At 44.6% G+C, this 25,557-nt stretch overlaps 12 protein-coding genes across 12 annotated transcripts; 7 read left to right on the top strand and 5 right to left on the bottom strand.

The window, feature by feature from the left end:
• Positions 1 to 303: 303 nt before the first annotated feature.
• N7495_006664 (uncharacterized protein) lies at positions 304 to 1,017 on the top strand (the record flags this gene model as incomplete). Its single annotated transcript, XM_057209315.1, has 1 exon — positions 304 to 1,017. One exon carries the CDS (start codon positions 304 to 306, stop codon positions 1,015 to 1,017), a length of 714 nt encoding a protein of 237 aa, XP_057063089.1.
• Positions 1,018 to 1,418: 401 nt separating this feature from the next.
• On the top strand, positions 1,419 to 2,046 carry N7495_006665 (anthrone oxygenase family protein; the record flags this gene model as incomplete). Its single annotated transcript, XM_057209316.1, has 2 exons — positions 1,419 to 1,488; positions 1,601 to 2,046. 2 exons carry the CDS (start codon positions 1,419 to 1,421, stop codon positions 2,044 to 2,046), a joined length of 516 nt encoding a protein of 171 aa, XP_057063090.1.
• Positions 2,047 to 2,531: 485 nt separating this feature from the next.
• On the top strand, positions 2,532 to 3,997 carry N7495_006666 (CRAL-TRIO domain-containing protein; the record flags this gene model as incomplete). The annotated part of the gene is made up of 4 exons (XM_057209317.1): positions 2,532 to 3,242; positions 3,292 to 3,333; positions 3,389 to 3,488; positions 3,543 to 3,997. The coding sequence occupies 4 exons, from the start codon at positions 2,532 to 2,534 to the stop codon at positions 3,995 to 3,997; spliced, it is 1,308 nt and encodes a 435-aa protein (XP_057063091.1).
• Positions 3,998 to 4,537: 540 nt separating this feature from the next.
• On the bottom strand, positions 4,538 to 5,502 carry N7495_006667 (urea carboxylase-associated family protein; the record flags this gene model as incomplete). Its single annotated transcript, XM_057209318.1, has 3 exons — positions 4,538 to 4,796; positions 4,851 to 5,004; positions 5,061 to 5,502. 3 exons carry the CDS (start codon positions 5,500 to 5,502, stop codon positions 4,538 to 4,540), a joined length of 855 nt encoding a protein of 284 aa, XP_057063092.1.
• A 1,390-nt stretch (positions 5,503 to 6,892) lies between these two features.
• On the bottom strand, positions 6,893 to 10,144 carry mph1 (3'-5' DNA helicase; the record flags this gene model as incomplete). The annotated part of the gene is made up of 1 exon (XM_057209319.1): positions 6,893 to 10,144. The coding sequence occupies one exon, from the start codon at positions 10,142 to 10,144 to the stop codon at positions 6,893 to 6,895; it is 3,252 nt and encodes a 1,083-aa protein (XP_057063093.1).
• Positions 10,145 to 10,941: 797 nt separating this feature from the next.
• On the bottom strand, positions 10,942 to 11,209 carry N7495_006669 (uncharacterized protein; the record flags this gene model as incomplete). Its single annotated transcript, XM_057209320.1, has 2 exons — positions 10,942 to 11,047; positions 11,103 to 11,209. 2 exons carry the CDS (start codon positions 11,207 to 11,209, stop codon positions 10,942 to 10,944), a joined length of 213 nt encoding a protein of 70 aa, XP_057063094.1.
• A 1,584-nt stretch (positions 11,210 to 12,793) lies between these two features.
• Positions 12,794 to 14,022, top strand: N7495_006670 (biotin synthase; the record flags this gene model as incomplete). Its single annotated transcript, XM_057209321.1, has 2 exons — positions 12,794 to 13,003; positions 13,066 to 14,022. 2 exons carry the CDS (start codon positions 12,794 to 12,796, stop codon positions 14,020 to 14,022), a joined length of 1,167 nt encoding a protein of 388 aa, XP_057063095.1.
• Positions 14,023 to 14,358: 336 nt separating this feature from the next.
• On the bottom strand, positions 14,359 to 15,291 carry N7495_006671 (protein-S-isoprenylcysteine carboxyl O-methyltransferase; the record flags this gene model as incomplete). Its single annotated transcript, XM_057209322.1, has 1 exon — positions 14,359 to 15,291. The coding sequence occupies one exon, from the start codon at positions 15,289 to 15,291 to the stop codon at positions 14,359 to 14,361; it is 933 nt and encodes a 310-aa protein (XP_057063096.1).
• Positions 15,292 to 16,279: 988 nt separating this feature from the next.
• dph1 (2-(3-amino-3-carboxypropyl)histidine synthase) lies at positions 16,280 to 17,595 on the bottom strand (the record flags this gene model as incomplete). The annotated part of the gene is made up of 2 exons (XM_057209323.1): positions 16,280 to 17,433; positions 17,496 to 17,595. 2 exons carry the CDS (start codon positions 17,593 to 17,595, stop codon positions 16,280 to 16,282), a joined length of 1,254 nt encoding a protein of 417 aa, XP_057063097.1.
• Positions 17,596 to 18,096: 501 nt separating this feature from the next.
• Positions 18,097 to 19,542, top strand: N7495_006673 (uncharacterized protein; the record flags this gene model as incomplete). The annotated part of the gene is made up of 1 exon (XM_057209324.1): positions 18,097 to 19,542. The coding sequence occupies one exon, from the start codon at positions 18,097 to 18,099 to the stop codon at positions 19,540 to 19,542; it is 1,446 nt and encodes a 481-aa protein (XP_057063098.1).
• Positions 19,543 to 21,218: 1,676 nt separating this feature from the next.
• Positions 21,219 to 21,959, top strand: N7495_006674 (uncharacterized protein; the record flags this gene model as incomplete). Its single annotated transcript, XM_057209325.1, has 1 exon — positions 21,219 to 21,959. The coding sequence occupies one exon, from the start codon at positions 21,219 to 21,221 to the stop codon at positions 21,957 to 21,959; it is 741 nt and encodes a 246-aa protein (XP_057063099.1).
• Positions 21,960 to 23,560: 1,601 nt separating this feature from the next.
• Positions 23,561 to 24,448, top strand: N7495_006675 (RTA1 domain-containing protein; the record flags this gene model as incomplete). Its single annotated transcript, XM_057209326.1, has 2 exons — positions 23,561 to 23,726; positions 23,793 to 24,448. 2 exons carry the CDS (start codon positions 23,561 to 23,563, stop codon positions 24,446 to 24,448), a joined length of 822 nt encoding a protein of 273 aa, XP_057063100.1.
• Positions 24,449 to 25,557: the final 1,109 nt, after the last annotated feature.

Genomic DNA, 25,557 nt, shown 5'->3' on the forward strand with positions numbered 1-25,557 from the left:
CTTTGTTGAAGCGTATTCTTCCCGCCGCATTTCTAAGCTTCTTGCCAGAAGTCAGACAATAGCTTTGTTTTAAAGCCACACATCCTTTTAACAAAGATCATTGTTGCTTTCATTATTGTGTAGAAATCACAATAGGGCTTTGTTCAAGACCCGAGACTACAATTCAAATCTTCCGATGTCGACCTAATCTCTCGATTATAAAACGAGGGTACTCCACTATCAGAGAAGATATCAAAGCTACAAACAAAATCTCAATTACATCTGAACCGAATTTAAATTAATAACCCGATAACAACTACTACCATGTCTTCTCAAAATAAGTCTCCAACCAGGGGGTCTTCTCCCAAGATCAGTTCTCCCAAGACATCCTCTCCGGGTATCCCAGTCACCCACATTTCCGAGTCTGACCCCCCGTCTCCTTCAGCGGTGAGCATCGAGTACCTTGAACAATCCTTCCAACAGAGCAGAAAGGAACTCATCAACTTCATCGATGATATCTCCAAGCAACTCGCAGAAAGTCCTGGTCTTTTCAAGCATCTAGCAAACCGTCTCACCGAGGGCACGGGTGATATGGATGAGCTACGTCGTCAAGCACTTTGTACAGATACAAATCTACCACCCTGTCTAGGTAAGAGATTAGATCTCATCAAAAAAGAGGTATCAACTGCATGCAGTATCCTCGACGGCTCGTTACATCTCGCCCCTCATGCTGCACTGGTTTTAAACATGCTAATTATCCAGATAGGAAGACTGTCCATTCGTGGATATGATTATTCTGATGCCAGTGCGCATGGGTATGAGTTTGAGGCTTATTATACCACACAAAAACTAAAGTCGTTTGATGTTTCCAAGGCTGAAGCTGCCACAACAGCTCAACGCGATATCATTGCTATTTGGCTGCGTTTGAATGCTCCTCAGGATGACTGTGAATGTCAGCAATGCACAAGAAGGGTTTCTGGTAAGAAGCCAGAAGAAACATATCAGGTGAGTGACCCCAATTTCAGTTTCGAGTTCTAGGACTTTCTATTTAAACCAAGAATAATCAACAACGCAATGGAATGCAGTCATTTTGCTGAATAAAATCTGCAGACAATTTTTTAACTCTAGGTAATTGTAGACATGGGCCCACTCCAAATTATGGTCGTAGTACAGAGTATAATCTTAGTGGCTGGTTATCCGGGAATATGCTAGTTTTCGGAAAACAACAAAAGCCGTTAAAGCCGACTGACACTCCGTATATCAGAAATGAAGATTGGCCCATACCCATACTTGCTTTTTGTGTATAAAAATGGAACTTCGAAAATTAAAAAATTTCAACTCTTCAGCTTCTCCGTAGCAAGTTTCTTCCCAGTCAATTGAGGCCTTAATTCATCATCTGGGCACAACTGAATTTACTAAATCAACTCAAACTTCAAATCATGGCCCCTTTCCCACTAGGTCTTCAGCTGGCGCAGTCCATAGGAGTAGGTGGTGCCCTATGGCTATCAGGTATGTCGTGAACTTGGAATTTGAATTGGAGCATACTTTGGATATGATTTCTCCAATGGCCTTTCTTGATGCCTAAGCCGGTCCAGAAACTTGAAACTAATCATTTCCTCAGGAACAATTGCATCGGTCAGTACAATAACTATGCCTGCTCTGCTCCAAGCACAAGGAGAACAGATCATTACCGTCACAACGCTTGCTCAGCAATGGAGCTGCCTTTATGCAACGGGAAAGGCTAGAGCTCCACCTATTGCAGTCACTGTAGCAGCCTCATTTTTGTATATGGCCTGGTCCGTGCGCGCAGGGACACATTTCTTCAAGAACGCACGAGTTAGTCGCAGCGCTCTCTACAGTGTAGCGGCTTGCTTTGTTGTTGGAATTGTACCATTTACTCTCGTGATGATGGCCAGCACAAATAACGCTCTTTTGGGCCTCCCAGTTGCTCCATTGGCTGATTCTAGTGTCCTGGAGTTGATGGAGAAGTGGACTTCGCTTAATCGGGCCAGGAGCTGTCTCCCTTTGATCGGTGGCGTCTGCGGGATTGTTGCTTCTTTACTTTGAGTTTAATTGAATCCACAGATACATCCATTCCCGATTACCTAGGACCTTGGTCGTGTCAAAGACCGCAGTTCATGGGCGTGGTTGAGGCTGCATAACCGGGTGTATGAGGACGCTTTGTATATAATTGATCGCACTTGTGGTTTCTGTGAAGCAGAATGGAATTCAAAATGACAATTTCCCCAAGATTGCTATCATGATAAAATGGTGATAACAGCAACAACTACTTATAGCCTAAGTTCTAAAATTAGAAGGTTGACATATTCAATGCTAACACCAGAGTAAAGTCTTGACGCCTGTGAGATCTTGAGATCTGGGGAACCGGTGGGGACGATCGCCTAAGGACGCCAGGGCCCACATACGCCACAACGGTATGTTGTAGGCGGTAACGATCGGTATCAGCGTCATTATAGCGGGGCTATATCGCCAATTTCTGACCGCCCTTTTCATCTTCAATCAACCCACACCAACATCGAAGTACCCGCATAATGGCCACAGAAGGACCTCGTCCTGGCTTTTTGGGGAACCTGAATCCCGAACAACAAGCCAAGCTACGGAAACTGTGGACAATCGTACTCAAGGCGACTGATGCCGATAAGTCGTCAAGCGGAGATGTCGACGAGAAGACATCTGAACCCGCACAAAACAAGGTTTCCAGCAAACCCGCACTCAGTCCTTGCTCGCAACAAGTCCTTGATGATCTGAAACAAGCCGGAATCGGTGCGCAAGAGACAAAGAGACTCCAAAAGTCATTTTCAGCAATTTCCCCCAGCGAATTGGGCAGTGCAATTTTCGAAACTCTCAAGCAAGATCATCCAGATGCTACACTACTGCGCTTCCTTCGCGCCCGTAAATGGAACATCAGCAATGCCTTCCTCATGATGATGGAAGCCATCGTCTGGAGAGCAAAGGAGATGCACGTTGATGATGACATACTGGTTAAGGGTGAGCTGCACGCATGGAAGCAAGCGCAAAATAAATCAGATCCTAGCGAGAAGAAGGCTGGAGAAGACTTTTTGGCGCAATTGCGCCTAGGAAAGGGTTACGTCCACGGAACTGACAAGGCGGGTCGTCCAATTGTCGTTGTTCGGGTTCGGCTGCATAAGCCTGGCGCACAGAGTGAAGAGACTCTTGAGCGTTTCATTGTTCATCTAATTGAGTCTGTGCGACTCAATCTTTCTCCTCCATTGGAGACAGCCGTAAGGATCGCGTACTATTGCAAAAGTGAGTTTGCTAACCCTTTCATAGGCCGCTATCTTCGACATGACTGGTTTCTCTTTGTCCAATATGGTATGCAAAGAACGAAGATTCCATAGGTACGACTACTAAGACTTGGCTACTGTAGGAATACCCGCCTGTCAACTTCGTTCTAAAGTGTTTCGAGGCAAACTACCCAGAGTGTCTGGGCACTATGATCATCCACAATTCTCCGTGGGCATTCTCTGGTTGGTCTGGTCTTAGAAGTTTTCTATTTGTATCTTCTGACGAATCTAATACAGGCATCTGGAGACTGATACGAGGCTGGATGGATCCTGAAATTGCGGCCAAAGTCCAATTCACCAATTCGGCAGACGATATAGCCAAATATATCGACCGCGATAATTTTCCTAAAGAGATCGGCGGTACTGACGAATGGACGTACAAATACATCGAGCCCGAAGAGAATGAGAACGCAAAGATGGAGGATACCACGACCCGAGACGCTCTCTGCGAGGAAAGACGCCAAATCAGTGAAGAGTTTCTTGCTGCGACTATTGATTGGATCAAAGTCACCGACTCTAAAGATGAGTCACTAACTAAGTCCGTTGAAAGCCGAAGAGACGATCTTATTGAACGTCTGCGGTCTAACTACTGGAAGTTGGATCCATACGTCCGGGCACGTATGTGTCTTGATCGAGTAGGAGTTGTTAAGAGTGAAGGCAAGATCGATCTTCAATCCAAAATCCAAGACTGAGTCTGTGTCAAAGACATATTCAATGACACTGGACAAGGTGAATAATAATTGCATGACTATACTTAGGTGGATGAAATTTCAATCTTGGTCTGAATATTTTGAATATTTTGAGTATTTTAGCAATTATCTCATGCTAAAGTTGGAGCAAGAACAATAAAAGTCGAAAACATAATCGCTAGAATCTGTAGATTGACCTTTTTGACGAAGTGTGCAATGCCTTATTTTCATGTCCACGGGTATTTGATGACACTCAACGAGGTTTACTTGTTTACTAGTAGTATCTTGATGTTATCTATGTAATATGTTGATTATACCAATAGCAAAAAAGCAACCATGTTATAAGAGTCCAGGGATGGAACCGGGTATGAGATCAGTTGTTTTTAATCTCAACCAGACTCTAAATTTGGCTCCCGAGGTCAATCCCAAGAGTTATATAAATCTTCACGTCTTGAAACTCTCAATGGTCCCTTGCTCCGTACCACAGTAACTTCTGAATTTCAGCTTATTTTCAGGCAGTTGTTCGAGCTTCCATATCGGCTTCTAAAATGTGGGCAAGTTAATCCCATGGAGCCCCTTATATGCCGGCGACTTAGAAGGTTCCCAATCCTTCAGCAAAGTTTCATCTGTGATCTTCCACACTTCCACCCCGAGCGGACGACAAGTGGCGAGCATGTCAACCGCACCACCTCCGAAGCCCCAGGCTGAGAGGTCACCTCCAGGGCATGTGGACAGAGCCATGATGACGTCAATCTCAGCGAAGAACTCAATGTAGTCTCCAGCCTTTGCCGGACAAGGTCGCCTATCAACAGTCAGCTTTGTAAACAGATAGAATGTCAGTACTATAGAGTCTTACATGAAGTATTTGTCATCCTGGTTTAGCCCTGTGACCTGAAATAGATTGATCACGTCATGGACATCATATTCGGTTAGTCCAAATGGCATGATCGCCCTGGTAAGATTTGAATGGCAGTGATAATCAAAGTCGTCGCCAGTCAACATCTTGTTAACTATTTGGTAATTGGCATCAACTCCACAACGCTAAATATTGTCAAAATGAACGTACCATAAGGATCACACCTCGTCCCCAGCAAATCATGCACTCTTCCCCCGACAGCATCAGTCCCATACTTGTTCCCACCCAGAGTGTCAGCTATAATCGTAACCATCGGCCTTAGAAAGGGTAAACAGCTCCATAACCTATCAAAGGTAGATACGTGAGCGGCATGCAATTGCTTCGTTCTGCTCGCCCAGAACTTCTCCCTAGGGTTTTGCAGACCCCAGATGTTCAAATCACCGACTTGAGGACCTTCAGGCGTGCTGATGCGGCAGATGTGCCCGGCGGGAACCACCCAGGCTTTTCCGCTCCTGATTGGGATGATGAAGTCCTCGACCTTTTCACGGGCGGTTGCCTCTGCAATGCTGGTGTAGAAGGCACGATTGGCATGGAGGACAGAGCCTTTCTCTGCAATATAGCTGGGAACGGGATTTTCTACTTGAGCTGCCATGGTATGCGATGTTGCAGAGAAGTTAGAATCTGCTGGCTACTATAGAATCTTTCCAGGTTCAAATTTTGGAGAAGGTAGCATTTATACCAGATTGCGGACCCGCTAGCTAATACAGATACGGCTCGATTTTGGTTATCTTTAGGTTATCTTTAGGTAATGAAGTTGAGGGGTGTCAAGTCGATTGGTTCGGACTGACCAATCATTCAAATGCCACAAATGAATGAAAACTGAATTACTAAACTAGAGATGAAGTTCGCCTAAAATAGTAATACAAAGTGGGTAATGCAAACCCTACAAACCGGGCCAAATAAGGCTAACTAGGCCCAATCGAGCCTAAACCACCACCCATTTGACAAGGGGACTGATTCACGTGACGTCATTTGCAGGGTGGAAGAGGTAATCGAAGATTACTATAGAAGAGAATAATCTCACGAGGGAGAAGCCTCCTTATATAGTAGCACCTAGAGTACTTGAGCTAGAGGTCGGCACGGTTTTACGGATACGAATAATCCAAAATCTTACGGATATGTATCCGTGCCGACCTCGAACTTGAGCAGTTAATAAATATGAGAAAGTGAGCTAAAGCGAGAGTGAAGGTGATTACATACGTCGTAGTCTTTTAGTTCAGTTGGTTATTTGCTCCCCTTCATAACTATCGTACGTTGGAATAATGAAATTCCAAATTCCAAAAAATCCGTCAATCCGTTACCATCCCTATTGCAGTACTATATACTGCTGGTCGTTTTCGCCGCTGTGGAGGTCAATCAGTATTTTCGAAATTGATTTCCTGATAGCTGAAAGTGTGGTATACAGAAGCATAAGCGCTCCTTGTGGGATAGGAAATTTGGCCGCGTAACTAGAAGCTGGAGTGGATGGTGATGTAGGCAGCATTTTGTGTTGATACGGGTACAGCGAAAGGGGAAGGCGTCGAAATCTCATTCAAGCAGACTAGAACTGGTTGTAAGCTCACTGTTTAATAATAAATGATCAAAAATTCACATTATTAGGCCAAAAATTTGTGATATCACGTACTCTAGATACGTGCATCTATATCCAGAAACCCTGGATGACGTGGAAGTCAAGCAAAAGTTGTCAATACTCTTTTCTGGTTCTTCGAATCCCGCCATAATCCCAGGACTGCACTATTGTCTACATGGATGAATGGTGATCCGGGAAGTTTGTTCCTGATCAGTGATACTAATAGGGCTATTGGATACAAATGCGGTAGTCTTCTCGTAAATCTGCGTTTTCATCGTGACGCTGTGGGTATCAAATTTTAAAATTACCAGTATTAGCAAGAAATAAATCCCGAAATTGCTCGTAGCTAAGACATTCACAATCCTTTTCACTTCGCACCAGAGGAGCTGACCATAATCGACATAGAATACGTTCAAAACTCAAAAGCGGAGTCGTGAGATGCCAGGATGTCTTCAAAGTGATAGCCATCCCCAGACTTGTGCTCTTTGAACTTGTTGAATGTTGAAAGCATGCGGTTCGTTAATGACCCATGCGGTATCTTCTTCGTAGGCCTGGCTGATCTCTGCATAGTGGCTACAACACTAGCTTCAGCTGGTGCAGTCGCCTGATAACTCTGCCAAGATTCTTCGTAGAACTTCTGCATCTTTGGAGTGAGAGCAACCTGCTTAGGTGGGATATCTACCAGATCAGGTGAAGGGGCGTGAGATGGGATTTTTGGCGTGGCAATCTTCTTTCGCTCGGCTTTCGTTTGTTCGGCCTTCTTTGAATCAACCTTCTTTGGATCAGCCTTCTTTGGATCAGCCTTCTTCGTATCGGTCTTCTTTGGATCAGCTTTCTTTGGATCAGCCTTCTTCGTATCGGTCTTCTTTGGCTTCGCCTTCGTCTTGTGTGATACGTCGTCCCCCAGAATTGAAGCCCGAGTGAAGCCTGTTTCCACATCATCTGGCATTTGGAACTTCTTCGGTGGTCGCTTGGGCACTCGGCCCTTGCGCTTGGGCTCGGGAAGATCTGCTTGGGAGTTCTCTGGGGGAATGTCGATTATCCGCTTCTCAACGACTGGGCGTATACCAGCAGGGAGAATACGAGGAGATCGGTCATCGTGAAAGGTAAATCGGGTGCCGCTGGCGATCATTTCCTGCATTTTCTCGTAGTTGTCCTTCGCCTTTGCGTATGATTCTTCCTCTTTGCCCTTCATTAGCAGAAGAGTGATATTTCCTGCTCTCTTACGACCCGTTCGACCCATTCGTTGGAGCATTCGGATGGGTGATGCGGAAGAGTCGTAACAAACAATCCGGTCCACCTCACCAATATCCAGACCTTCTTCACCGATCGAAGTGGCCACAATCGTATTGTAGGTTCCTGTCTTGAATTCCTTGATAATTTGAAGCTGGGTCTTTTGGTTCATACCCTCAGATCCCTTGGCACTGCTCTGGCCCACGAAGATATGTGGCCGGATCATTGGGCCATATCGCTTCAGAACTCGCACCACTTCTTCAGCGCTGTCACGGAAATGAACGAAGATCATCACCCGAGTAGATGACTGAGCATTGTCGGCATTATCTTGTCCTTCGCCCGCGTCCATGAAGTGGTTCAGAATGACGGACTTCAAGTACTCCAGTTTGGGATGGCCGATGAATTCTGGGTTCTTAGTCCAAGGGCCCAGGTGGTTGCAGAGCTTCTTGAAGCTTTCATTTTGCACGACTTGCTTCTGATATTTCCCGCCCCCGCCCTTCTGACTCTCCATATTTGATTTGAAATGCATTAAATGGCGATAGAATGGCGTGATTCCATGGTACTTCAACAGGTCGATGGAGTGCGCCAAACTTGCAAGAACGGTGAAAATAGCATTCACCATCCCCTTGAGACCAAAACCGGCACTTCGTCCAGCGTCGGAGCCCATCCATTGCTGTCGCGCTTTCGTGAGACCGAACGCCGTCAACATCAAAGGATCTTTTCCCCAGTATGCATTCATCGTTCGAAGCTGGTCCACCAGAGGTTGTAGAGCTGTAGACATTAGATCCAAGCAGAACGTCATTTCCTCTGAGTTTTCGAATGTCTCAATCTCGATGTTTCGAGAATGTACGTATTCTCGGATATCAATGGAATGTTCTGTACGAATCTCAACTCGTGAGATATTCAATCCGTCGACGACAGCCTGCACTGATTCTACGGTTGATCCAGGAGTAGCTGTCAGTGCGAGAACACGGAAACTGTTGTTGAATCGCCGCAAGAAACTGACAACTTCGACATAAGCGTATCCTCCAGTGGCTCGATGCGCTTCATCAACAACAACCAATATAATACGTTTGGGATCGGCAATTCCGGTCTTAAGGTCGTTGATCAGTGTCTGCGGTGTCATGAAAAATACTCGCTTGCTCTGCCACTCTAGCGCACGTAAACCAGGTGCTGCTCCGCCAGTAAGCATAGTTGTCTCTGAACGAGGAATTCCAGCAATCTCCAAACATGCCGAAACCTGTTGTGAGACCAAAGGCTTTGTTGGCGCTACAAAGATAATCTGTGCATCCTTCGTCCATCGAAACCAATTCAACATGACTGCTGCAGCGATGAAGGTTTTTCCTAGACCAGTCGGCAAAGCAACCAGTAAGTTGTGGAAAAGACCAGTCTGGGTGATGTTAAATTGATAGTCTCGGATGGAACCGATATTTGTAGGGTACCACCACGTGTTGAGTTCATCATGGTTTAATTTATGGTGGGTTGGCGGTTCGTTCCTCTCTGACGGTAATCGATTTTGTTCTTGCTGTGATGATAAGTTTGGGTTCCGTGCAATCATGCCGAAGAGAGTGCTTTGTCGAAGAGCCCTGGCCTGGTTCGCAGTAGTTTGAAATGGGGTCCGCTGAACCGGCTGTGTTATTGGAGACAATGGAGATGAGTCAAACGCGTCCTCGGGAATATCCTCAAATTCAAACGAAACATTCTCCGAGCAAGGTTGCTGTAGTTGAAGAGACTGCACAGCAGGCCGAGAGCTGGATGCGCTCGAAGTACATGGTTGGAGAGCATTTCTTATAGTTTGATCTTGTTCGAATGCGTCGAGTGAAGCCGCTAATGCAGCCCTCATATCCTCGTCCTCGTTATCTGAAAAATGGTCGGCCTGGGGGTTTGTATTGTTTAACGTCGGTGGGGTGGTCCTCTCTGGTGAATCTTGTTCGAATATGTCTAGTGAAGCCGCTAATGCGGCCCTCATTTCCGCATCATTGTCATCTGAAAATTGGGTTTCCGAGAGTTGATCAGCCTGAGGTCTTGTCTTGTTCAACACCGGTGTTAGGATGGTCCTCTCTGGCGAAGAGAGTTCGAGTTCTGAGGGATCAGGCTTCTTCCACTTCGGCCCTCGTATCCGTTCGGGGCTAGAGAAGGGTTGCGTCAATTGTGTGACAAATATGTTCTCCTGAATGTTGCTGTGTTTGGTGACAAAGCTTCGGGATTTTCGCGATTGTTGCTTCTCGTGATTTTCTGGTGATTCAGGCTCGCTTATCACATTGTCTTCCATGTCAGAGGTAACAATGTGATTAATTTCATTGGATCCAATCGGATGTTCCACACGTTGACGCTTGGTCGGTCGAGAGGTGGGCAAATCATCGGAATCATAGTCGGGAATAACGAAGTCATCATCGTCAAAGTAGTCCGACTGTGAGTCTGCCACAGACATTGTGAGGCAGCTGGTGACCGAGGGGGTCAGTCTGTTTGTGGAACCAAACAAGCACTTTGAGAAGCGACGTTCCAATATCCCTGGATCAACAAGTTCTCATGATATTCCTTTATTTGATAAATCAATTATTGACGCGTCCAACAACGCGTCTCATGCATATTTAGTGCCTTAAGGCAACAACTGATTAGATTAGATATGCAGCCTTGTATTTCAGGCTCTACATAATAATGAACACTTCGAAACAAAACACCTAAATATTGGATTACTTTTAAAGACATTGCTACTCAAATTATCTTAGATTAAGATGATAGTGGTTTTAGAGCTGTTAAGGGAGAGCCTGGTCATTCTGATGCGCAAATACCACAGGTACCTGCTTTACTGAAGCTATATACATAATGGCATGGACCCATCTGGAAGGTATGGTAGTTATACCAGCCTTGGAAGGAAATAGGTTAACAAATGGTACCCCTAAGTAGGTATGCATCTTTAATGCAATCCTGGAGTACGTCGGGGATCTCATTGAATATGGTGGGTCGCACGCAAGAAATGTAATAAGAAAAACAGGAATGAATCGCGATGAAAAGCGAGCTAAAAGAGGGGAAGCTTGCATTTGGGCAGCTTGAAATGCAAGTGGATGCTTATTCTCGGATGTGAGCGAAATTGGCAGTAAGGTAGCACGTAGTTGTTGGATCATCCTTGTTTCTTCCGTGGTGGCCATTCCTTAGGTTCTTATTCCCCCACGGATGATATGCCGTCGACCGAGGCAAAGTCAGGTCTTGGATTTTACCTTGATCAAATTAGTGAAATGATTTCAAGTTCAAGAGCAATATTTCATATCTAACCCAAGCACCAATTCCCTGCAAGTCCTGACTCATGGTACTCTGGAGCGTGGAGTTGCTGTCTCTGTTAGTAATGAATTTCTCCAAACGTAGAAACTGCAGAAAGGCAATAGACCTACCTGGAATAGCCACTACCGTGATTTGCAGTGCCTCTCTGAGGAATTGGACGCTCCTTCGAAGAAGGACCCTTTGAAGGGGTTACTGTTGTCTCTGTGGAAGAGTCCATTGTGTCGATTTTGTAGTGGGAACGAGAGATTCATGAAAATCTTATTTCCTTCTAAGTCTTGAAGGTTCAGATTTTATGAAAGTGCTAGAAGGAAAACCACGGGAGATGGCCATCTAAAGCTGGATTTCAAAGGCATCTTTATAGGTATCACATGCGCAGGTCCATATAGTGATAACATGTACCAGATGTCCTTTTCAACGCCTGTTGAAAAGATGGTTTGAGTATCTCGACACAATTTTTGAATGGTTGTGATACGTGTGCCAAGAAAGTAGTGCATATAACACGTTAACTAGAGAAAATGCCATATGATGCGAGTCTTAGAAATATGTGTACAGAGCCGCAATCTGTAGCGCAGAGGAACAGAACTACTCCACTCTTTTCGGGTATGCTCGGTTGCCTTATCAAATACAATGCGCCCCATATGCGAGCCAGCGCACAAGCTGCTCGGGATTCCGGATGCGATATTGTCGCTGATTGATTGATGGACGAGGCAACCGTATGCATAATGAGTATAAATTGAAAACCCCGGGCATGCTCATCCCTGCCCATTAGTTTTCATAGCAGGATTCTCCAGAAGGATGTGTTTCCCAGTCAAAAAAACCTACACTTTCGTACAAAAATTACTCGAATCAATTAACAGTCCATATTGATGTGCTGGCCAACGCACGTGGAGGAGATACCTTTCTGTGAGGAACAATATAAATGAGGGCTAATTCAATTGCTCAACTACAAGTCACCTGGTCACCTGCAAGAGTCCAAATCAGGAAGTTGTTGTATAACACAACACATGGATAAGGCTGATATCCTCGAACCCTCGATGTCTACGCATGCAAGTATGATTCTAATCCATTCTCATATCTGCTAGCTTCGAACTTGTATATCACCTCACAATGTGACACTCATCTCACGGGATGCGCCAAAGGCGATCCTAGCGCACTCAACGCAAGGGAATTGACGTATAACCCTGTCACTACTCTCTTCCAACCAAGCGCATGATATTGAACATCGATAAACCAACGTGGGGCCATAAGCCTTTCGATTTCTCATATCAAGAAAGTAGAAAAAAACTGTTTTGATTTTGGTTCACTGACTCTCGGGCTGTTACCTCGGCTAAGTACTTTTGGAGAAGCCAACGAAAAAGTTTGGCTCGCAGCCTTCATCAGGTGAAATGATAGTTCTCACTCGCATCCTGGCTGCCTAGATGCTGTGAGTGTATTTAAGATTTAAATTAAATAGAAAAGAAGATAACAGGTACACAAGTTTGTATAGAACCTCAACATTGGATCTCAAGTTATAATAGAAAGACAGTCATTGGTCGATCCAACTGTGGGGAATTGAAATTGAACAATATTGAACTACTAATATTGAACTACTAATATATGGTGAATAGCTTAAGTTGATTAAAATACGCACTAAATTGATAACTACTAAATAAACTGTGAAAGTTGAAAACCCGAAAGTTGAAATGGATTGACTTGTTGGGGTCAACCAAGATATCATGCATGATGACCGAGGCTGTTCTTCTCCCCACATCTTCAACTTCTTACCGAAAGCTCCCTCTCTCCATCTCTCTGTTCAACAAAAATGTCATTCTCTCTATCTCGCTCATTGCCACGGACGGCCCTTCGGTCCTACGGGACCGTCCAGAGTTCACTCAGTGCTGCCTCAATTGCCAGTCGCATCCCCAGTGTCCTGGTTGAGGCTATTGGTGCCACTTCCCCACGAACCAACTGGACTCGTGAGGAAGTAGACCAGGTCTATAACACCCCTTTGAGTCACCTCACCTATGCCTCAGTGAGTGCTGGTATTCAGAACACTGGAATTTCAGAGTTGGGCTAATCCTATCTCCCATCTAGGCTGCGGTGCACCGCCAATTCCACGACCCATCAGCGATTCAGATGTGCACTTTGATGAACATCAAAACCGGTGGCTGCAGTGAGGACTGTTCATACTGTGCCCAGTCTTCTAAGTACAACACCGGCCTCAAGGCAACAAAGATGAGCCCTGTAGACGAGGTGCTCGAGAAGGCCCGCATGGCTAAGTCAAACGGCAGCACACGCTTCTGTATGGGTGCTGCATGGCGCGATATGCGCGGCCGGAAAACTAGTCTGAAAAATGTAAAAGCTATGATATCTGGAATCCGCGAGATGAACATGGAAGTCTGCGTGACGCTAGGCATGATTGATCAGAACCAGGCGAAGGAGCTGAAGGAAGCTGGCTTGACAGCCTACAACCACAACCTCGACACCTCTCGCGAGTACTACCCTAAGGTTATCACCACACGCTCATATGACGAGCGCCTTCAGACCATCTCAAACGTCCGCGATGCCGGCATCAATGTCTGCTCGGGCGGCATCCTGGGCCTAGGCGAGTCCGACACTGACCGCGTTGGCCTCCTGCACACTGTTTCCAGTCTCCCATCACACCCGGAGTCCTTCCCCGTCAATGCTCTTGTTCCCATCCCCGGCACACCCCTCGGTGACCGCAAAATGATTCCCTTCGATCGTGTGCTCCGGACTATTGCGACAGCTCGTATTGTCATGCCTGCCACCATTGTTCGTCTCGCTGCCGGTCGCATCGCACTTTCCGAAGAGCAGCAGGTCGCTTGCTTCCAAGCCGGTGCCAATGCTATTTTCACTGGTGAGAAAATGTTGACTACTGACTGCAGCGGTTGGGACGAGGACCGGGCTATGTTCGAGAAGTGGGGTTATTACCCCATGAAGAGTTTCGAGAAGCCCGAGCTCAAGTCTGCCACTGCCGTGCCTCCAATTCCCGACGCCGAGGCTGCCGTGCCGGTCGCAGCCAGCTCATAGATGTCAGTACATCTATCTTCTTTTTTTCATTCTCATTTTTATAAGGACGATCTCATTTCTTAAAAGGGGGTTCATTTCACAATGGTATCATGTCAACCGTACATTATCTTATAGTATAGCTTAGACTTACGAATCGATACAATGACGGATCTACTGAGACGAGTTTGAGTAAGAAAAATTTAAGAAATAACTAAGTTTCTATAGAAATATAATTTGAAGCAAAATAAGGTGTGTGCATGCGCCTTCAAGCCATATTACGATGTAGCGAAAGCTCAACTTTCTCTCCAGAGGCATTAGAATGTGAGAATAAGTATACTCCTCAAATCAATCACTGTATCAATGAATGCCAGGAATACCGACCGGGGTAGCCTGTCTGTACTGCACATACTCAGCACCAAAGAAGCGGATCAAAAACGCCTCCTCGCGCTTAATTCGGGTCGAGAAGAATCTCCACAACACAGCAGCATAAGCGACCAAGCACACAACATTACCCAGAACCAGCTGAGTACCGATTCCCCACCAAAAGAATCCAAAGTAGCTCGGATGGCGCAAAATATGATACAACCCTTTCGTGACAAGTACATGGCCAGCCCGGTGCTCAGACTGCACGTGGTGATTGAAGTTACTTCCAGCCTGTGCCATGGCAATAGTACGCACCACCTGTCCGACAGCCGTTATAAGCAAGCCTACAACGAGGGGCAGCGAGATTGAAGATCCGAAAAGCGGCTCTTTCACCGTCAATAACTTTCCGAGAGTGGTCTGATTGCTCCAATCGGGCCACAGCCAGTTTGTTACGATACACTCTACAATGGCAGAGCCGTGCGCGACATTGTAGGCCCATCCATTTGAGGATAGCAGGAATGCGCTCACTGTCGCAGCGTGTGTGTTGTACCGGGCCGTAACGAAAAACTCGAGGAAGTGGAAGAGGCTCAGGGTGGCGATGAAGGATGGGACACGCCAGAATGGAGTTGGAAAGATAGTCATTAAAAGGATAGTGAGACTAGTAGCCAAGCTGAGGGTTATACCGAGCAGAAAGGCGCGTAGAGAGATGCCAGAAAGCGATTTCGTTCCATCGGGGTAGATGGAGCTGTCCACGGATGATTCATCGCTGCTTTCAGAGGAAGGGTTGCTGTCGTGGTCAGCAGAGCCAGAGGGGTATAAAGGATGCCATTCATCGGAGGGGTTGGAGAGACGTTCGATCGGCCATGAGATGTTGGGGTCGCCTTGAGTTGGCTGGGAGCTAGAGGTTATCGCGTCGCGGATAGTCATGGTGGAAATTGAAGCGAAGGTTATGCGGACGGAGAGTGTCCAAGGATGAAGTAATTATATGTGCATTTGAATGGGGGATTTTATTGATATTTCATTGTGTGAGAACAATCGAAAGCTGGATTGTTGATTAAATACGGGATACGGAGTTACGGTTCCTTCTTTTTCCCCCACTTTTCCTTTGCTGACATAATGAGGCTCGGTTTGGCGCTAACCAAATATAGTAATACTGGGGTATAAGTAACAGAAAGTAAACAAACAGAATTGAGTACCATCAAATTTAGTTTTGAGAGACGAATTAATGACCACCTGATTGATGTGAACAGGTGAGTTAGTTTGAGTGAACTTTTCCCCTCTCCTGTTTCGCAAATATTACTATGAAATGTATACCGGGTTAAAATACTTTCAGCTGCCGAAAGCCATATGAGTACAGCGTGTCACTAGCAACAGATTCAAGCGTGAAAAATTTGACAAGGGTTTTTTTCCATTATCGCTACAGATCAGCACATGAAAGGTAAAAACCACTGGAGAGCCCGCCACATAGAATTGTGAAGCCTGTGAAAACCAATTTCCTTCGCCATAGCCAAACAACACATGGACGCAGGTGGACATTGGATGCCCAAAGTTTAGTTGCCTGATGGTACTTAATTCTTTCCTCTTGATTTCGCTACTTAATAGCGTTCCAATCTTCTCGCTCTGAAAGTCAGTAGCAACCATCCTCTCGCAACCCAAATTCCTACAACTACTCAAATACAGGATGGGATGAAAGGTCCTTTGGCCCATTTTCTTCTTCTTTCCTGTCTTTTTCGCTTTGGGTATTTCGAAGCCAGTTTGCATTCAGCCTGGAAACCTCCATCGTAGGATATTGACTGAGATCACAAGACAGCATCAAATCATTTTCTCATCAGACAGCCCTGCCGCCTTAGATTGTAGTCTGGGGTATAATAAATACTTCGTTCATGATAACACATAAATTCAACAAAACCTTGAACTAGGAGCTGATAGCCTGCTCAGGTCGTGTTCGGCCCAATCCTTCCTTGGCATAAAAGTCCATCGGATATACACCTTTGTTAGCCTTGCCCCAGTCCTCACGCTCACCAAGAGCAATCAAAGCCTCATATGGTGTGAGTAATGGACGTGAGAATGCATAGCCCCAGTCGATACTGAGACGTGGGCAAGCGATCTGAACCCAGCACTCAACGTCAGACATAGAAGCCAATTTGCCGGGGAAGATCTCGCTTAGTAAAAGATTGATCACGGGAATACCTCGCTCAGCCAGATGGCGCTCAATCATCGCCATTGTGTGAGGATTGCCCTGGCGCCCAAGCGAGCCGAGGATGATCCCCCACTTTTTGGCGGTCTTTGCGGAAGCAATCGCATCGCGTCGCAGTGTGTGCATTTCATCGTGATCGTAGGATTCACGGGTCAGGGTGCGTGAATAAGGATCATAGCGGTAGGCGGGGATAGATGGATTATGTATCATGGCGGACTCGAGGTGGAAGTGGCCGTCACCGAGATAAAGGATAACGTCGACTTCAGATTCGGGAAGTTTAGGTGATGTACAGCCTAGGATCTCGCCCTTTGAAAGTGGCATGATTTGTGGAACTATGACACGGAAGCCAGCACGTTCCAGAACAGATTTGAGGCCATGCAGGGTCGCGTTAAACTGGATTGTGCCAACAGTGGCGATGCTCTGGCCAGGCTTGAAGTTACGTTCGAGGGTTGCAAGCAGGTGAGCTGTATCGATAGTAATATCAACGAAAATATAAAGGGTCTTGATCTTCGTAACATCCACTGGGATTAGACAGCTGTGCGCATAGTGAACGAGAAGGTCGCAGCCGAGGGCGCGAGCTGTATAATCATCTATACAGCAGGCGCCGTATGTTACATCTCCCATGATCAAAGTCTCAATACCCGGGCAGAACTGGGTAAGGATATCCGATATGGTTGTTGCGAAGATGAGCAGTCCCTCTGGGAATTGGAGAGCGACTCGTGTTGCCCCCGAAGAGCGGACTCGGTGGATCGTCTTTGGGATCTCAAAGTGGTAATTTTTGGGAAGTAATTCAATAGCGGCTTGAATTTCAGGGTCATTAACAATTTCTGGAGGTACCTGATTCAGTATTCGGGGTGCCCGTCGAGGTCCAGCTATTAATAAAAACTGTTAGTGATCACATTTGGCTCTGCGGATGATCATTGACTGATCCTACCCGTTTGAACGGCCGTGGACTCGACATCAGGGCTATTTGAATCTTTCTGGGCAGGACGCCTGGCGCCAAAGCGCTTCCTAGGTTGGCGTAGCTGTTCCATTGTGGTTGCAGAGGGGCAGAAGTTGAGATAAGAAAAAAAGATCCCCGCTGTTATAAGCACGTGACTTTATCGAGTAGTTTTTATGCAACCTACGCTAGGCCTGATCAGGATGCTCTCCGCATAAATAAAATCTACGTCAGTCACGCTTTCGTCCGACTCGAACCCTCTCTTTGAAGTGCCTAATCAAAGGACCAAAAATATTCAATGCAAAAATCATCTAAGGTTTGTTTGTTTAAATTGTTTTCAATAATTTATAAAGAGTTCACAAGCATTGTTTGTATATGATTTTGTCAAAGCCGAGGTTTTCTGCAAGGCATTTTGTGGCTAAGAATACACTCACAATAAACATTGATACTCGAATGTCTCGACCCGAAGTATTTAAAAGGCCTCGATTTTCGACTCAAATACATTATTCATCGTTCATATTCTCTCAATACCAGTATCATCATTCCAAATCAAACAACCTTCTAAAGCTTCAAACTTATCCACTCCAACCAAGTTATGGCCCGGGTGGGTGATGCGCCTTTCCCTGCGCTATCTTCGCCCCCAAGTACAAGCCAAACTAAGGTCAAATATTTTGACTGTACTATCCCTCAAGACTCTACTACCTGGATACAGTCAACTCCCGAAACGATTGATCAGCTATCAGATGAGATGGTGTGGAAGATTTTCAATCAAATTATCACGTTCTCCACACGGTTAACACACAATAGCCTCTGTCATATCAGGAAGATTGGACTGACTAGCATGAAAGCAGCCCAACTTGTGCTAACTTATCAAGCCAGTAGCCGACTGTTCAATTCCGAAATGAGTAAGATCCCCTGGTTGGATTACCGTACCCTTCAATCTTTCAACCGGCTACCTAGTGAAATTGTCCCTCTTCATGTCCAGCCCAACTTAGATCATGCAAATGATGCCCTTACAGAGGCAGTTCTCAACGACTGCCTTGAATGCTTTGACCTGATTTGCAGTCAACACCCGACAATGAGAAAAAGTGCAACCAATCAATTCGGATGGAGCCTTGTCGCACTTGCAGCATTCTCTGGATCATCTCGCATTCTTGAGCGATTGCTGAGCACTTCTCACTTGGAAGACAGTACTGTTCATTTGCTTATTTCTCCAGGGAATGCCCAATTTATTACGCCAAGCCCTTTAGAAATCCTTGTGAGAAACAAGGATCTCCACAACCTAAAAATTATATTTAGATTGTCCGGATCAAGACTCCACGAGTTTGGAAACCCACGCGACAATCACAACATCCTTTCCGGTTTGGAGCTGGAGCTCTGTACTTTTGTGACCCCTTTTGTTGCCGAACAGCTATGCAAGATTGGTCTACCCATCTATGACTTCCAAAATAAATACGGCGATACTTCATACCACGCTGGAGTCCACAATGAGCCTGCGTTCCTCAGTTGGCTGCGCCAGCGCTCTTCTCTTTCCATGAGTGCCAGTAATGTAGAGAATAGAACTCCCTGGGATTGTGCTCTCAAGGCGAAGTGTATCGACTCGGCCAGATGGCTCGCAATGAATGGGGCAGTTCAGGATGGGATGGCAGGCTATCTCATTGCAGAGCATACCGCAATTTATAACGACAACACTCTGCATGCCTTTATTCCCTCTCACGGAAGCCCCCATCTCGCTTTTATCGACTGTGTGATGATGACCCGTGGCTTGTTAGAGGGTCTGAAAACAGTGGTTCGGATCACAGCCCCTCAAGAAAACACTAACCACGTTCGAGAAATGCATGAGACGATGGCAATTCAAAACTGCAAGCTGATCTGGAGGGCCAGTACTGAAGATAGCATGTCCCATATGTATCTCACTGACCGCAAGGCTCTTGATAACCCCATATACGAAGTGCTTACTAGAACGGTTGCTATGGCAAGAGCTTCTGGCTTTCTGAGATTTGCACAATTCATTAGCAACCCCCAGTTAAGCTTTTACTAAACTCTCACCTCTCACTCACTTTCCAAGGTTTTTCTTTCTTGTATCTTCTCTGCTTATTCACTTAAATTTAAATCTAGACAAGCAATTCCGATACTTCAGCTACAATCCAACCTATTAGAATGATTTATAGAATCTTAAAAAATACCGATTACAGATTAGAAGCAGTTATGTAAGCCATCCTCTAGCGTTGAAACTTTACCACTAAACAGGGATTTATATATGGGCTTGCTGAATCGGGGAACCATTTCTTAGGGTCTTCTTTGCTTATAGCTGTAGCACGAGGAATCTTCTCGTCGCTAAGTCCTATGGGAGCGTAGGCTTTAATGGAAGAGATCAAACCATGTACTCAGATGAAGAACCTTTGAAGAATCACCGGGTCAAGTAAGAAATATGTTGTATGAAAATGAGATTAAGTGGAGCATTTGTTTAGTGCCATGTATATCTTTGTACGGCATAAAAGCTTCTTCTCAGCTTGGTTTCGCAGGCACGTGAAGGTTTTGTAAGAAATAGATGGCCTTTCGCTAGTCCCTTAATTCCAATGGTTTTATAAATCCGACAGTCGTAGTTCTTACGACAAGGATAAAAAGCATCCATGTGCTGATCAGCTGCTCCCAAGAAACATCATTCTCGGCGACAGGTCTCACACTTAAACTTAAGGCAGCTTATGCTTCATATTATGTGCTTGGGTAGCTTTTGGGAACAAGCGATCACGGTCGTATTTTGACTCCCAGTGTCCAGAGGCATCTATTTGTTGTTCGACTACATTTAAGGCTACAAAAAATCTGGTACAAGTTTTGCAGGGTAGCAAGTGGCAGTAAAAATCCAGATTATAGCAAATAAACTTCTTTCATTCTATAGGTCGTGGGTTTGCAGCACCAATTAAATGGCATTTTATCTGCTTGGGTGAGTCATTCTTTGAGAAAATGTCGGTGACGAGTTGAAATAAGAAGTTTAACTGTCTTGACTGTCAATTTTTGAAGTTTTTAGCTTGTGTAAGTTGGAGCTAAGAGATGTGAAGAGCGAAAGGAAGAAAAGAGGGAAGAACCTCGCTCGGTCAAGTAGTTAATTTACCTACTTGCCTTAAACATGTTTGTAAATTATGCACTATCCAGGTCTTCCGTTTTTACTGATCGAAATATTTCCACCACATATAGACATATTACTCACAAGGTTTTCTGAGAGCTACCTTATAGACGTCTTTCAAGGTGAGATATCCATCGATAGCTAGGAACCTGCCAGTCAAAGTTCCAAGCCCGTCTGAAATTCTCTACCTCTAGCTAGATTTTTGTGTTTTATCTAGTTGCAAGTTGCAATTTTCTTGAGTTCAGACTTCCTGAACAATGTCTTTGTCCTTTCCAGAGCACCAATTTATCTCCTCAATGGAATCATTCTCAACTCACCATTTAATTGTATTACAAAGGAATGAAACATTTGAGATATTCTTTGTTCTCTAATGCAGTCTTAGATTACGAAAAGAAAGCATTGATGGATCCATGGATAAAGTCAATATTGAATGAATTCCTGCGCCAAGTATATCATCTAATCTCGAGCAAGAGATAAAAAAAGGGTCGAGTTACCCATATCAGAATACCAGCTTAAACAGTACCAAGATCCCAAATTACAAAATTCACCAATAAAAAGAATCAGAACTATCTCCAACCAGCAAGGGAATTCTGATGTTTTATCCTCCATCCCTGTCAGATACAGCAATTGAGAAACAATTTGCAATAGAAGGGGCAAAACGGCGTCGATGGATAGAAAGCTCTGACGATGTTGACTGTAAGATTGGTAAGTGCACATTGACGTATGCTGATCTTGAAGCGATTTATGAAGTACACACTAGGCCTGATGATATTGATGGTACTTACCACAACCAGATTGTCGAGCTCGGACTCCCGGAATATTTACCTGCATCTGAATGCCAGTCCAAGTCTGCATATAGAGTTTTCGTAATCGAGCATGATGATTTTACTTTCCAAGCATACACTGGACCAGGCTTGATTGTTTTTGATTATATCACCAAGCACCGAGCTGGAGAAGCTCCCAGACCATTCTTCGCCGAACTAGCTCTGGTGGTGTATCAGAAAGACTTCACCCTTGCAGGTCTAAAACACATTTTTTTCACAAACGTGGTCAATTATGAGACGCTAACATACATCAGTGAGAGGCTCTGGACAAACTCCAGCTCATCTGTCTATGACGATTTCACAGAAGAGGAAAAGTACAAGCAAAGTTGGAAACCCGACACGGATGTATACGACACCTTGATGGGCACGCGAATCGGAAAACTGGCTTCATATGTAGTTTTGGGTGGATTTAATAGAGGTACTCGACAAATCACACAAATTACTATCTGGCCAGGATTCAGATGTGCTACTTGTTTCATGCGATTTGACATTAAGGAGATGTCTCCCTAGATGTGAGGTGGCTGCCGTTCCAAGGGTCTTGATTGATTAGCTTTTGCTTTCACTGACATTATCTTTTGTTATTTATCCAAAGCTTGGTTAAAAACTTCCCTATTTATTGATTCAATTGTATTTAGCAGCAAAAAAAGTACCTTGGTAGTTTCGTTGGTATTGGTGTCATTACTGTACTATAGATTGATCTTTGCTTTTATTTTATCAGATTAGCGATTTGTCGGAATACTGACACGTCTTACTGTTTCATATGCATCTACTTTGTAAATGTATTGTTGTGAGTTGTAAGAGGTGTATTATTCAAGTCTACTCCAGAACTGCCTAAAGTAGTTCCCCATTTATCAACCGACAAAACCAATTAGGTGCCAAAGATTTATTGCAGTATTACTGCAGTAAATCTGGGCTCCACTCGTGATTGAAACCACTTTCAGTCCATCGTATCAACACGATTAGCTTGGTATCTCTAAATTGTCTTGCCGCTGATCGCGATGGTCCCTATCTATCACTCTTCCCGGAGTCACCTAGACGAACCTCTAAATTTGTGAGTTTATCAGGTACAGCGCTAGACGTAGATATGTGATTAAGTAATTATTACAGATACTTAGGTAGCGTACATGACCTCGGGAAATTGAAGCCTGCAGGGAGCATCCCTTTGTCTTCGGGAAGAAGAAATGCACATACTATACTAGCCGTGTTTGAAAATCATATATTTATGATTGGAAATCGTATCAATCCTAGCAGGCGTCACCTCAGCCAGAATAAACATCAACAGGTCGAAGTTGAGACGGCATTGACAGTAGCACGGACCTGAAATGGAAATTAAGCCGGTATATACCATCGTGAAAATAAACCGAAAAATGAAAAGGAGTGTGATAGCCACGACGAGGGTACCTGTGTCTCCGGAGGTAAAATAGGTATCATGTATGGATCCTGATTCAGCTTCCAAGGCTTCGCTATACAGGAGATTGATAAGATGTTTGCTCTCTCGAAGTCCATCTGGGATACGCCTCGTGTGGTTGCTCAGACATCGACACAGAGAGATGGGAATTTGACGATATGACTGAGTAGATATAAGAGGTTTTGCATCTTGACATTTAATGGTGTGTTTTGGGTCTCCTTATCGATATATTGGCCGCATAAAATCTTACATAGCCCAGAGCATTCATTCGCAATTTACTTATTCTTCATCTTGATCTCTATACGCGTATTCGAGCAAAGGCAAAAACTCTTGGCACGTTAGTAATCTTTGTCATTATGTGGATGCCTGAAATTGACTGAACCTAGGAACGGATACGCGTATGATCTTAAGTGGTTTTGGATCTAGATAAGCGAGCTCTTCTATTTCAAGCTTATACAGCCTTGGCAAACTTTAAATCTCGACTTCACCAGAGATTCTATACGCGTATTCAGCATCTACAGAAAGACTGAACAGTTATTTTCACTATGATTTTGTATAAGAGATGGAGGTTTTCAAATCTTGAAAGATCTCTTTTGAGCATAAGTTTCTCTTACAAAAATCATCGGAGACTTCCAAATTTTTCTCTTGAGCTATTTCTTGCACATCCTAACTTATCTCCTTCGAAGTTCGCGCAAAGTCCAACATGCACACCCTCATTACTCGTTCATATAAATTTTGGGACTATGCGCCCTCGATACCCGCCGCTGTCATTTTCATGCTGATATTTGTTGTCTTGACATGCCTTCATCTCTGGAAGATCATGAAGGCTAAAACCATATTTTGCATCCCTTTCACTGTTGGCGGATTGTGTAAGTTCACTTCTCGATGTGCCATATCCAATTTGAGAGGAAATCGTGTTAAACCCTGTATCGCAGTTGAGATAATCGGCTATATAGGCCGCTGCATTGCCCACAACAACACAACAACAATGGGTCCATACATAATTTCATACATATTCATTCTACTCGGCCCAACGCTCTTTGCTGCTTCCATATACATGACCCTCGGTCGTCTCATGCGCCGCGTGAAAGGGGAGCATCTTTCTCCAATCCGCGTCTCTCGCTTGACAAAGACTTTTGTGGCAGGTGATGTCCTATCCTTCGTCGTCCAGGGCAGCTCATCCTCTCTTTCAGTGATGGGATATGCAAAATGGGCAAAGGTTCTCGTCATTCTCGGATTAGTGATTCAACTTGTCTCATTTTCACTTTTCTGGTTGACAGCCATCGTTTTCGCGAAACGAATTCGTCGCTCTTCCACAGATGAGTCGACCTCGTTTTCTTGGGAGAAATTCTTACATATGCTATACTTTGTCAGTGCTCTGATCATTGTACGCTCTATCTTCAGAATTGTGGAGTATGCCCTTGGTAATGATGGCTATCCATTAATGCACGAGTGGACGATTTATATCTTCGACAGTGTGCCGATGGCGAGTGTTATGATTGTCTTTTTCATTTGGTATCCGAGCCAGCTTAGAACGGATACAGACCAGGAGGGCAAGATACCACTTACGCAGAGTTATAATTCGGTATAGTACTATTTGCTGCTCGGAGCCTCGGTAAGGTAAGTTTTATGTCATCTGCACAGGAATTGTCTCAAGATTAATTGTCTCAAGGTTTCCAAGGTTGTTATCCATCGCAATTCATTTTTGTTCATTTGAAATGTAAACCGCTTTGTATGCAGGTGGTCTTCATTGTCGATCAATGGCCATATACCAGGATTTGAACGTCGATCAAGCTTTTAGGTTTGAATTCTTTGAAATGAAAATATAATGGTATTGTATTCCAATTCACTATGTTTTTTGGTGCCTGGAGTGATTTATTTTTGAAATAATTGTACCGGCATAGTATGGAGACTAGCTGTGGGAATTGTCTCTACTAGTTCCATCCTGTAGGACCCTACGTAGCATGGATCTTCAATGATCCTTCTGCTTGTCAATTCCTTCCTCTTTGTCCAGGAACTCTGGATATGTGGTATGGAAACAAGGCAAAGAACGTAATCTTGACAATCAATCTTGGAACCGACTTCAAATTGAAAACTTGGCTGAAAATCAATATCACAATCTTGATCGTTCCAAAGAACGTTCCAAGGTTGTCATGGGCCCCACTTGACCGTCAATTGGCCAATGAAGCCCCTTAGATGATCGATATCATACGGTAAAAGCCGATCACTTGGAGCAAAAATCAGCGGTAACTATTGTATTTAGTACATTTCTGGACCAATACGCACACAGCTCATCATGAGACTTGCATGTTATGTATCAGATTTGAGTTTATGGGCCGGTCTCGACCATATGTAAGCCAGGGGTCGGATTCATCGGAATAGTAGCAACAAACGAATAGGAAATTCTAGTCATGAGTTATCTTGAACCCAGACTGTGGCATTGGGTAAAAATTAGTCAGCCGAGGTACAGCCACCACGCTCAGATGTCCGACCGGAGCCAATCTAATGATTAAGTGGATCCATCCAGTATAAATTGTTCACTAAGAGGATATCCACAGATACTATTGGTTTACTGCTTTGACCTGCTTAATAAAAATAAACGGAGCGGAGTGAATGCTTCGGCAAGGGGCCGAAACAAGTCTACTGTTTAACCTTGAAATAGTCCATTAATAGTTCTGCCTGGGCTGAAATGAATCTGCC

The sequence above is a fragment of the Penicillium taxi genome (assembly GCF_028828555.1).
Source record: "Penicillium taxi strain IBT 34144 chromosome Unknown utg000004l_segment0_segment0, whole genome shotgun sequence".
In the NCBI taxonomy this organism is placed as follows: domain Eukaryota; kingdom Fungi; phylum Ascomycota; class Eurotiomycetes; order Eurotiales; family Aspergillaceae; genus Penicillium; species Penicillium taxi.